The sequence below is a fragment of the Moschus berezovskii genome, chromosome 20, assembly GCF_049115385.1.
Source record: "Moschus berezovskii isolate FMDL1 chromosome 20, NW_MosBer_1.0, whole genome shotgun sequence".
In the NCBI taxonomy this organism is placed as follows: domain Eukaryota; kingdom Metazoa; phylum Chordata; class Mammalia; order Artiodactyla; family Moschidae; genus Moschus; species Moschus berezovskii.
The window spans coordinates 41,275,872-41,288,382 of record NC_142479.1 but is presented as its reverse complement, the minus strand read 5'-3'; the positions used below and the strand labels follow the sequence as shown (position 1 = coordinate 41,288,382).

Genomic DNA, 12,511 nt, shown 5'->3' with positions numbered 1-12,511 from the left:
CATTTGCAGTCCCCAGTGGTTAGTGCCACTGATAAGAGAGTTTCAAATTGTGGTCAGAGACTTGAGCTGCCAAATGCTTTTGGTCCCCAGATGGCCTAAGTGTGACGTCCTCCATGTCATCCTCTGCCCCTGGGCTGCCATGGGCTGGGGAGTAAGCATAGCTGTGTAAGAGGAATCAGAACCTGCTTGACAGAGATGCTCAGAGTGGAGAGGAGGGGATGGTGCTCCTTGGGAACGTGTTGGTCTGCAACATGGAATGAACAAGTGCGTCCAGAGGCCCTAAAACCAGCTGATGCTTTGGGATGGTGACCAGGCAGGGTGTAAGGACAGTCTGTGGGCAGCTTCTGCAGAGACCACTGAGTTGTGACTTATGCTAATCCAGGGCCCGGTGGTGATGTGGGGGCGTGTGAGGGAGAACGTGGGCCCTTTGACCAACAATCCGACACTTGTGGGAGGGGAAGTCTCCGTTGTGATTGGCCTGCTTGCAGGAATCCTGTGGATGGTGAGCTTCTGCTCTTTTGTCACCCTTCTGGAATTACTGTCTTTACCTTCTGTCTCCTTGGATAAAATGTGTAATAAAGTATAATAAACTGTAAGAGAAAGCATCTTCATGAAAGCGGGGCTGTGCCCGGGGCTGACCTCCGGTGAGCACTCCGTGACTGAGGAAGGAGGAGGCTGAACAGCTAGACAGTTCTTCCTGGAAAGGAGTTATTTCTTCTTGGAAACAGCTGGAATATTTCGAACCAGTTAGAATTGCTGCCCACCGTCCCATCTGCTCTGAACTCCCGATTCCTCTTGTTCTGTTTGTTGTCTTCCATCACCTTCTTCTTTTTAAAAATTATTTATTTATTTTTGGCTTGCTGGGTCTTCATTGCTGCTCAGGCGTTTCTCTAGTTGCAGCGAGAAGGGGTGCCTCTCTAGTTGCGGTGCTTGGGCTCCTCATTGTGGTGGCTTCTCCTGTTGGAGCCCGGGCTCTAGGGTGCACAGGCTCCCCGGCTCTGGAGCGCAGGCTCAGTAGCTGTGGCGCACGCTCTTAGTTGCTCCTTAGCATATGCGATCTTCTCGGATCAGGGATTGAACCCATGTCTCCTGCATTGGCAGGCAAATTCTTTACCACTGAGCCACCAGGGAAGCCCCGTAATCACCATTCTAATATTCTTTATAGTTTATTTATTGAGTTGGCCAAAAAACATCTGAACAACTTGGCCAGCTCAGTATTTATTGATTTTTATTGTCTGCTCCCTCTATCCCCATGCAGAAGTCAGTGGTCCACGCAGACAGGGAAACCCTTCTGTTTGATCGCTGACATGCCCCAAATGTCTAGGAGCAGTGCCTGAAATGGATGAAAGTGCCGGGGAACACTAAATATTTGTCAAATGAATGAATGGATGAAAGTGCCAGAGAAGGGCTTGGCTTGTGCGGTCTGTCCCTGGGATCCGCTTGCCGTAGATGTTGGAACATGTTGTCCTCAGGGAGGGGCAGGCCTGCGTCCCTTGGGAGGGGCCCACACAGTCTGGCCACTTGCCCTTGGCCTTCTTTGTCCTCCCGATTTCCTGGGCCCCTCGGGTAGGACCATGTTGATACTGTCCAGCAGCTCAGACACAGAAAGGCTTTCTAGGACTCATGGGCTGGACAGTGAGGACCCTTGGGGGCCAACCAGAGCCAGACCAGTAGTGAGGTGAGCTCTCCTCAATTGAGGATCCTGGAGTCTGCGGTCAGACCGCATTCCTGAATCCCGCCTAACTCCCCCGCCCCCCACCCCCACCACCGTCCTGTCCCCCGATCCCCACATCTCAGATTCCACCTTCTGGGCTGTGAGAAGTTGAAAAATTCCAGATTGAACAATGGTAGGCCGAGACAAAAATCCCTGTTGACTCAGCCTCTGTCTTCTTGTCTTGCCACTGGTGCCTGACCCGAAGGATTAACCGTGGTCATCCTGGCTAACCCCACACCCTGGGCCGCCGCAGGGCCCAGGCGTGTCCCATTACTCTCAGGGTCAAACCCAGACCCCGGTCCTTAGCCTGGAGGTTGGGCCCAGTCCGGACCCCTGGCAGCACCCCCATGAGAGACTTCAGCTGTGGCCAGCAAGTCCATTTCCAGCCTGAGCTCATCAGTTTTGCCCCTGACCTCCTGACCCATACCCAGCTGGCATTGCCATTCAGCCTGTCCACGCCACCCGCAGCCTGACCTGCTCAGTGAACTATAAGTCTGTCGTTTTAGCCACTCTGGCCAAAAACCTGGACAGCCCCCTCCCCCCGCTTTCTCTCACATCATGTATTTGGTTTGTCAGATAAGCATGTGAGCTCCTCCTTCCAGATACAACTTAAAAAAAAAAAATTCCAACCACTCCTCACCACCCCCACCACTGTCATTTTGCTCTGAGCCACAACCACCAGCATCATGCTCTTTGATTTGAACGGTTGCCTCCTGACTAAGAACATCTGGATGGGCCCCTATGATAGCAGAGGAACTGCTGAAGAGGTCCCCACCGCAGCTGACAAGGAGCGACACAGTCAGACACGTGACTGCCCTGACTCTCGGGCCTCTCCTCCCCCTCACTCACTCGCCTCCCTCACCCTGCCTCTGGCCCTCCTGCAGATGTTCCAGGCACGCTTCCTCCTCAGGGCCCTGGCAGCCCGTGTGGCTCACTCCCTGCAGTAGACTGCGTAATGGTCTCCACAGATGTCCATGGCCTAGTCCCCAGAGCCTGTAGGGATGTTACCTTACAAGGCAGACGGGATTCTGCAGGTGTGAGTAAATTAAGGTTCGTGTGATGAGGAGGTGGTTTTGGATTATTGCGATGGGTCCAGTGTAAGGACAAGGATCTGTAGAAGAGGGAGGCAGGAGGGTCAGATCTGGAGTAGATGGGACAACAGAAGCTAGAGATTGAGGATGTGGGGAAGGGGCCTCGAACCAAGGAATGTGGGCAGCATCTGGAAGCTGAGAGGAGAGGCACGGAAGTGGGTTCTCTTTAGGGCCTCTCGAAGGAACTGCCTTGCCAGTACCTTGACCCCTTTCTAGGTCTCTGACTCCAGAACTGGAAGACAGCACATTTATATTGTAACTTTGAGCTTCTTTGTTGTTGTTTAGTCACTGAGTCGTGTCCGACTCTTTTGCAACCCCCAAGGACTGCAGCCCGCCAGGCTCCTCTGTCCGTGGGATTTCCCAGGCAAGAATACTGAAGTGGATTGCCGTTTCGTTCTCCAGGGGATCTTCCTGACCCAAGGATCAAACCCACATCTCCTGCATTGACAGGAGAATTCTTTAACCCTGAGCCACCTGGGAATCCAATTAGTTTGTGATAATTTGGTGCCGCAGCGAGCAGAAACTAACCCACTCTTTCATCTCTTTTGAGTCTCTTGCTCACCCCACTATGCCCACCCCTTTACCCTACTGGGTTCTTTTTGTCCATCACTTGTCACCTTTCAACAAAACTGAGTCATTTACTCATCTGTCCAGCTGTTGTGTGTCTACTCACAGGGTGTAAATTCCATTAATGTTACAGCGTCGCGTTGTCAGAGCCTAAGAGACCTTGTTGATCTCTAAACACAACCTGATTTCATCAGAATGAGATGAGGAGGGGTCCTGCTAAAAGCTATGGTGTTGCCATGGTAATTTCTAGAGCCCCGAGGGCTCAGACCCCCCAGTGCTTCAACTCTCCAGCTGTTATCTCTTTAGGGCTCCTCCTTCCTGTGGCCACACCCAGGGACAGCAGGGCCTGCTCAGAGCAGGTGCTTAGCACTTGAAGGCTGGGAATCAGTCTTGGCAGAGGATTCTCCAGGCAAGAATACTGGAGTGGGTAGCCATTCCCAGGGGATCTTCCCGACCCAGGGATCACACCCGAGTCTCCTGCATTGCAGGCCCATTCTTTACCATCTGAGCTAACAGGGAAGCCCCCCTTTCGCTTGGCAGAGGAGTTGGTGGGTGAGGCAGGGTCTTACAGGAAGCCTGGAGATTCTCCCCAGGGATTAGGGATGGAGAAGCTGATGGTCTTGTCCCCAGCAGCTTGGGTGGAAGATGGAATGCTTGAAAGAAGGAAAGGAAGAGAAGATATGAAACAGTAGTGACGGGCAAGCAGGTAGGACAAGAGTTGTGTACCCACGACGGGCACCTAGGCTTGAGGACCCCAAAATGACATGGCACATGAAGCCGGCACATGGCCAGGGAGGAGCATAGGATACAGAAGACCTTCTTTTTAGAGGGTCTGAGGTTTGCTTCCCCAGAACACAGCTGCAGGGTGCAAAGGGTGACCGGTTGGCTGTTGGGAAGACTCCTTCCTGCTGTCTTCTCCAGGGAGGACACGGTTTGCAAGGCTTCCTGGATTGGGGAGGGGAGGTGACATTTTTGCCCCTCTCCTCGAGGCTGCTGATGAAGTGCGGTTAGTGATGAGTGTCCAGCTGTGTTTTTGCACTGCTCCCCCCGCCCGTCCCACGGGGCTCCCCTCACTCCTCCCTCCCTGGTCCTCCCCCTGCTGGCGGGTGACTCACTCTGCTCTTGTGCAACAGTCCAGGCTCTCTGAGCAGAGTTGTTTTCCTCGGTGCCATCAGCTCCCCTCCTGATTTATGTCTTTCCATTTGGGTTAATGCTTTCCACATTTGGGTCTGAAGATTAGTGTGTGGCTCAGGGCTGCAGCCACCAAAACCCCAGCGCCCCGCTTGGGTCTGGCATGGAGAAGCCTGCTAGCCAGCCAGCCAGCCAGAGGGCAGCTTGGAGCTTTACCTGGAGGCCATCCTGCCTCTGGCCAGCCTCCTTGCCTCCTGGAGGAGGCAGAGGGAGGGAGGCTCGCAGCCCCTGCACTCGGCTTGCCCGGGACTCGTGCTGTTTCCTGTGAAGGGTGCACAGCGTGGAGGGTGCGAAGAAGTAATTGCCCGAGCCTGTGACTTCCCATCAGAGGAGCTGCGTTGTCGTCGGGAAGTAAGAGGCACAAGTCACAGGGCGTGGAGAAGTGATAACTCTGTGGCTGTGAAAGCTGCCGCACAGCACATTGTGTGTGTGTGTGTTTCTCTCTCTCTTCGTGGAACAATAATATTACCTTCGTTGCCATGGTGTTGTTGTGGGGGTGGCTAATTGGACGCAGACCTGATACGGGCTGGTGTCCATAGTGATTATCGGACGCAGCCGTGGAACCCACTTGCATTTGCTCCCCTAGCTTGAGAGGCTGGCGGGGCATCATCTCTGTGGCGGTGGGCGCCCTGGGGTAGGGTGGCACCCTGGTCAGAAATGGACCCAGAAACCAGGACTTAGGCAGGGGCTGGAGCAGCCCTGATCACTCCCAGGGCTGGAACACAGCCTGGGTTTGCTGAGGCCCAGGGTTTAAGGAGCTCCTCCTCTTCCTCCTCGGAGGCCCTGGACCACAGGGGAGCGGACGGGCTGTCCGTGGCACCGGGAGGGCCAGGGGGTTGACTCGAGGCTGCTTGCTGCGCAGCTGGTCCCCTGGGCCTGCTCACCTGGCAGGTGCAGTCTTCCCGCCAAGGCTGTAGCATTCATGCAGAAGGAGGTGCATGGGGAAGGTTTTAAACTCTTTGTTGAGTGCAAATCCCAGGAATGTATCTTTGTTAGTTTTATTCTTACTGAATCTGTCATATACAGATGAATGCTGATGTTTGATAAGCACGAAACAAGAGTGAACATTGGCCTACCTCTTACCCCTGTCCTCTGCCTTTCAGTTCACCTCCCAGAAGTGAGCAAGTTATCACTTTCTTGTGGGTGTGGAGGAGATCGTGCAGATGTTTGCAAATGTACATCTGTCTTTACTTCCCTTCACACTGTGATGGCTTCCTCTTCTTCATCTTGCTGCTGCTGCTGTTTTTTTTAAACCCTGTAACAGTAAATCAATGGAAAGAGCATCTTTTGTTTGTTTTTTAAAACGCCTTCCTGCCTCCTTTCACCGATGGGCCGGCCTTGAGGAATTTTGATGTCCATGGCAGACCCTGATCTCGGCCTTGTGGGCACTGGTGTGAACAGAACAAGCCAGCCCTGTTCAAATGGAGCGTCTCATGTTGTCTTTTCAATAATGAAATCAGCAGAAAATCATGATCCTTGGGCACTTAGAACTTTACCTCGCCCTGTTATAGAAAAGGAGGTGTTAGTTTTCTCTCACCTCAAATGTAGAAGTTTCACATTCCCTTCCATGGATCTGAAGAGCCAAAGTCTGAGATGAGTCATGAGGTTAAAATCAGTGTCCCAAGACTGGCTTCTCCTAGGGGATACGGGGGCGGGCATCCATTCCTTTCTTTTTCCATCTTCTAGAAGCTCCTTCCAGGACTCAGGGCTGCATGTCCTGTTGCTTCTCCTCCCCATTTCTGGCCTCACGTTGGCTTCCTTCCCTCTTTGACCTTGTCTCCTTCTTATAAGGACCCTTGTGAGTGTATTTAGGGTCCAGCCAGATAACCTTCTCATCTCAAATTCCTTAGCTCAGTTACACCTGGCACGTCCCTTTTTTCTTTTTAAGGTAACATTTGCAGGTTCCAGAGATTAAGATGTTGCTCCATTTGGGGGCCTTTTTTTCAGCCTGCTCCAGGGGGTAGCTTTCAGTACTTATAGAAGAGCAAGTTTGTGTGTGAGAGAACGTCATTAACCAAGTTGGGCCCTTCCCCGGTGTTCCCTGTTGGTGGAAACGGTCGAGACTTGAACCCTTCCTTGAAGGCCTGATGTTCTAAATCAGCGCAGCTCACTGTTCACAGTGGCCAAGACATGGACTCCTAAATGCCTGTCGACAGACGAATAGATAAAGATGTAGTGCATATACACAATGGAACACGATTCAGCCATAAAAAAGAACAAAATCATGCCATTTGCAGCAACGTGGATGGACTCAGTTCAGTTCAGTCGCTCAGTCCTGTCTGAGGTTTCGTGACCCCATGGACTGCATGCAGCATGCCAGGCTTCCCTGTCCTTCACCAGCTCCCGGAGCTTGCTCAAACTCATGTTCATTGAGTCAGTGATGCCATCCAACCATCTCATCCTCTGTCGTCCCCTTCTCCTCCTTCCTGCCTTCAATCTTTCCCAGCATCAGGGTCTTTTCCAATGAGTCAGTCCTTTGCATCAGGTGACCAAAGTATTAGAGTTTCAGCTTCAGCATCAGTCCTTCCAGTGAATATTCAGGACTGATTTCCTTTAGGATTGACTGGTTTGATCACCTTGCAGTTCAAGGAACTCTTAAGGATGGACTAGAGATTATCATACTAAGTGAAGAAAGTCAGAGGAAGACAAATACCATATATCACTTATATGTGGAATCTAGAATAGAACACAGATGAGTTTATCTATGAAAGAGAAACAGACTCACAGACATACGGAACAGACAAGTGGTTGCTAAGGAGTGGGGTGAGAGAGGGATGGATTGGGAGTTTGGGGTTAGCAAATGCAAGCTATTATATATAGGGTGGACAAGCAACAAGGTCGTACTCTGTTGTTTCAGTTCAGTTGCTCAGTTGTGTCTGACTCTTTGCGACCCCATAGTGGACTACATTTAATATCCTATGATAAACCATAATGGAAAAGAATATAAAAGAAAATGTTTATGTATGTATAACTATCACTTTGCTGTACAGCAGAAATTAACATTGTAAGTCAAATATACATTAAAAAAAAAATGGTGCAGCTTACAGTTGGGTCTCTGCATCACCTGGGGATCGTGGGGAAAGCCCAGAGGCCCAGATCTTATCCTGTGTCCATAAGCCTTGACCTTGTGCCCTTCATGAACTCTTCATAGACTCTGCTCCTCAGTGAAGTTTGAGAAGCACCCCTCTCAGGAGTCGTCTTGAGGATGATAATGTGCATGTGTTGGGGGCTGGGGTGTATGTGTGGGAGGTGGAACGTCTTGTCTTCCGTGAGTAAGCACCGAAGCTGGGCTGCAGACAGGAAGCGCTTGAGGAGACCAGAGGAGGGGCCGTGTCTGCAGAAGCAGCCGCCACCTGAGCCACACCTGGGAGGCAGGCGAAGGTGCGGCTGCGTGGAGAAGAAGGGAGGGTGCACCAAGCAGAGGGGAAGACTTGACAGCAGCGCAGAGGTAGGGACAGGCATGCCGCCTGTGGGGACGCAGAGGCTGTTTGGGGCCAGAAGGGACAGGAACAGGGAACTGGGCTGACAGGAGGAGCACTTGACAAGATTCACCGTGAGTGTTTGCAGGCTTAGGATAGGGCAGAGTCGGCCGGGCTGAAGGCTGGGTGGTGGCAGGGAAGGTGGAGAAAAGGTGATTTAAGAGGAAATCTGAGTGGCGTAGGTCTAACAATCAGTTAATACTAATTGAGCAGGTGTGTCGGGTGCCGGAATGCTGTGAGCCAGCCAGACAAGGTCCCTGATGTTGGAAGTCTGCTTCGGGGTGAGGAGGCGTGGGTGGAGTTGGGCAATAAGCAGACAAACCCAAATAAACAAGGAGGGCCTCAGCCCGTGGTAAATGCTGTGCAGGATTAAATTGGTTCCTGTGGTTGGAAGTGACTAAACGGTGGCTTCTTTAGATCAGTGCTTGTGGGGGAACCTCCCACTTAAGCCGATGTCTGGATCCAGCCATGGGAACGAATTGCTGGGGGAAAGGCAGAGGTAACAGCCCATGCCAAAGCCATGAGGAAGGACCGAACTTTCTCCAAGGAGCAGCTCGGTCCAAGCTTAATCTGCAGCAATGGAAATGTTCTGGTCATTTCCTGGTCATCTGTTCTGGTCATGTGGCCACCAGCCCCATGTGACAGCTCAGTACTTGGAAGGTATCTGGGAATACTTAGGAACTGAATTTCACATTTTGTTTTGGTTGTCACTGTTTTAACTTCAAAAAAGCAACATATGACTGCGAACCCCACTGCACTGAATGGCACAGAGCAAAGCAGGTTGGTGTGGCTGGAGGGGATGTGGTATAAAATGATGAGGGATTGGGTAGGTAGAAGGGCAGACTTTATTGCTTTGTGAATTAGGCGAAGTAGTTTGGATTTCTTTTTTCAAAGAGCAGTGCAAAATCTTTGGATGACTTTGGTTGAGGGGGTTGATGTAATCTGATGACTATATTCTAAGTTCTCTCTGGCTGCCATGTAGAGAGTAGGTTGGAGGGGATGGAGAGCCAATTTGAAGATCATTGTGATGATACAGGGAGTGGTGATGGTGCCCTGGGAACGGGGTGGCAGCACTGGGTGGATTCTGGATGAACTTTGGAGGTGGATTGACTAGACTTGAGAGGGATTAGATTGGGAAGGTGGAGAACTTGACCCTGGGTAGCAGCATTATGAGAAATCTGCTCAGAAGTTTGGCTAAGTCTCAAAGTCTGGGTAAACTGTACCAAGATCCCTGACCTGCAGAAACTGAGACCGCATGTCTGTTGTTTGAAACCACTGAGTTTTGGTTTAATTTGGTATACAGTGGGCTTCCCTGGTGGCTCATTGGCAAAGAATCTGCTTGCCAGTGCAGTAGACATGGGTTCCATCCCTGAGTTGGGACAATCCCCTGGAGAAGGGAATGGCAACCCACTCCAGTCTTCTTGCCAAGATAACCCCATGGACAGGAATTGCAGAGAGTTGGACATGACTGAGCACACAATACTCTGATACACAGTAATGTTATTATTATTTATTATTAATTATTATTATTTGCTTATTTGCTAGTAATTCTATTAGTAACATAACTAGTAGAAGAGGCAAAGGCAGTGTCCTCAAAACTCTTCATCTCCTGGCTTTACTTCCCTCTATGTTGGCGGCATTTTCTAGCTTAGTCACCTCTTCAGAAAGATGCTAAAAACTCTTAGTAATTCCAAGGAAAGAGGAAAATCACTGGGCAGCTTTCCAGTGGAGCCGAGGATGGCATAGTTGAGAATTGGGGTCATCCTAACCCCACGGACTGTGGAAGGAATAAGAGTGGTACCCAGAGGAAAATTAAGGTCAGCTGATTCCAGTGGGAGAAGAATGGAAATCTACCCGGCATGGTAACCAATGAGACGTGGCAGTGATGGAATCCTTGATGTGAGCCTGGAAAGCATTTGAGGGACAGATCCAGCTCTCAGGCAGAGAGGGAACTGAACGGCTCATGTCATCAACATCAAGGAGAAAGTCTCATGGTGTAAAGGCAACAGCTGCAAGGAGCTCGGGGGAATGAGGTTGTGGGAAGTGGTGATCCTCGTGTTAACTGTGTGTGAGATTCTGTGTGCCCGTGTCCATGCAAGGATATTAAGAAGAGAACATGGCAGTGAGGTGCCAGGCAGGCAGATAGGGACCATTCTTTTGAAAAGTCCAGCAGCCAGATTTTGTGCCTCTGTGCTAATAGGCAAGGTTGCCAGTTGCAGGCCTAGAAATATAATGAAATTAATCACAAAAAGGCAAGGCTGCCAGCAACCATATACATCACTTGTTTCATCATCTGTTAAACCTGAATTATCCCCACAAGACTTCTTTTAACGTAAAGTTTCCGTTTCCTCCTTCTGAGCCTTCAGAACTCCTCACAAGGAGGGGAATAGCTGCCTCTTTTCTTCCCTTTTTCCTGGTTGCCTGTGAAGGTGCTAAGGAGCTGGACTAATAATAAGCTGAGAATATTCCTCCAGCCCAGCAGGAGCGAAGAGAGAAGTCCTGGCCCTGTCCTGTCCCCATCATGTGGCTTTTAGTATGAAGTGGAGCCTGATTGTGAGTTTGGGAGGAAGTTAGCTGTCAGGTTTGAGCAATGCTTGGTTTGTGAGAGAACAAAGATTTCTCAGGAAATAAGATTGGGCAGAGGCCATCACACGGACTGGCCACAGGGCGACTACTCTTGTAAAAGTCATGAAGATGCAACTTTGTTTTTTTTTAACATTTTATTTTGTGTTGGGGTATAGCTAATTAACACTGTCGTGGTAGTTTTCGGTGCACAGTGGAGTCATATGTAGACGTGTATCCATTGTCCCCCAAACTCCCCTCCCATCCAGGCTGCCACATAACACTGAGCAGAGTTCCCTGTGCTATACAGTTAGGTTATCCAATTTAAATATAGCTGTGTGTCCATCCCAAACTCCCTAACAATCCATTCTCCCCCGCCCCACGACCGTAAGTTCTTTCTCTAAGCCTGTGAGTCTGTTTTGTAAGGAAGTTCGTCTTTGTATCATTTCTTTTTAGATTCCACATATAAGGGATGTCATATAATATTTCTCCTTCTCTGACTTACTTCACTCAATATGACAATCTCTAGGTCCATCCACGTAGATGAAGCTTTCTTTTCAAGACCAAGTGTTACATGCAGACATGATGGCACTGCTGTAACTGCCTGGGATGGCTTGCTTCCCTGTGGTATCAGGTGTATTCCGTAGAGCAAGTATGCGAAGTGTTAGAGGATTCACTTCATGCCTGACCATCCAACTTGGCCACCTGAGCAAGAACACTGGGGGAGAAATAAATTGGAAGAGGAGTTAAGAATTCCAGTTCGTCCCTCACTTCCAGCCTCCACACGGAGAGGCTGACTGCCTCTGCCAGATCCACTCCAGGCCAGTGGAAAGATGCCCCTCTCAGGTCACTTGACACTGTGACCCAGTTTAAACTTCTCACCAGCCAGAGATGCAAAGTCCCCGCCTGCTGCAGCTGCCCCCTTCAGCCTGTGTAGTGGTTGGAAACCTGCTCCCACTGCCCCCTTCAGCCTGTGTAGGGAAACCTAGCAGGGTTTTCTGCATCACCTTTCCTGGAGCTCCCAGGGAATGCGTCCTGGTTTTGCAGGGGCTGGTGGGGCAGGCACTGTGTGGTAAACAGGGGCGGGACTGGGGGAGAGGGGGAACTGGACGGGCGGGTCCCCGACTCCCTGTGCTTTTTTTCCAATGACTCACAGGCTGTGATGCTGGAAGGGGCCTCTGGGACAGATCATCTGCTCCAGCAGGCTTATTTCACAAGCGCGATTTCAGAAACAGGGCTCGGGGACGTGGGACCCATCACTCGTGTCCACTCATGTCCACTCCCAGGGCCACGTGTGCCCTTATCTATTAAGACCCTGATGCTGGGAAAGATTGAAGGCAAAAGGAGAAGAGAGCAGCAGAGGATGAGATGGTTAGATAGCATCGCCTACTGAATGGATATGAATTCATGTAAACTCCAGGAGATAGTGGGGGACAGAGGAGTCTGGCATGCTGCAGTTCACGGGGTCGCAGAGTCAGACACAACTTAGTGACTGGACAACATTGACATACTCATATATGGCAGGGATGGGGTGGGAATGGAGTTTGGTTTTGGACATGTTGAATTTGAGGTGTCAGTGGCCTGTGTTTCTGAAGCAAAATGTGGCTTATCAGACTTCCCTGGTAGTCCAGTGGTTAAGAATCTGCCTGCCAATGCAGGAGACTTGGGTTCAATCCCTGGGTCAAGAAGATCCCCTGGAGGAGAAAATGGCAACCCATTCCAGTGTTCTTGCCTGGAAAAGCCCATGGACAGAGGACCCCGGCAGGTCTACAGTCCATGGGGTCATAGAGAGTCGGACACGACTTAGCAACTAAACAACAACAACAAGCTTCTGTATTCTCAAAATAGAGGGTAATAGGAGTTGCTGTTTTTGATGAGGTCAACAGGAAGGGTCTCCGGTTGCGAAC

General features: G+C 50.6%; 1 protein-coding gene across 6 annotated transcripts in view; it reads left to right on the top strand.

Annotated features, from left to right (window-relative positions):
- Window positions 1-12,511, top strand: part of GAS7 (growth arrest specific 7) — a 204,920-nt gene that overhangs the window by 54,260 nt on the left and 138,149 nt on the right. The window contains exon 1 of one of the 6 annotated variants that reach the window (XM_055407074.2): window positions 7,359-8,011. The exons of 3 other annotated variants lie outside the window; for them this stretch is intronic. In XM_055407074.2, coding sequence (XP_055263049.2) covers window positions 7,769-8,011 — 243 coding nt within the window. In that variant the 5' untranslated portion in view covers window positions 7,359-7,768. Of the gene's footprint in view, window positions 1-7,358; window positions 8,012-8,586; window positions 8,823-12,511 lie in introns of those variants that run through there. 2 more of the 6 variants (XM_055407127.2, XM_055407109.2) reach the window with 2 other exon arrangements.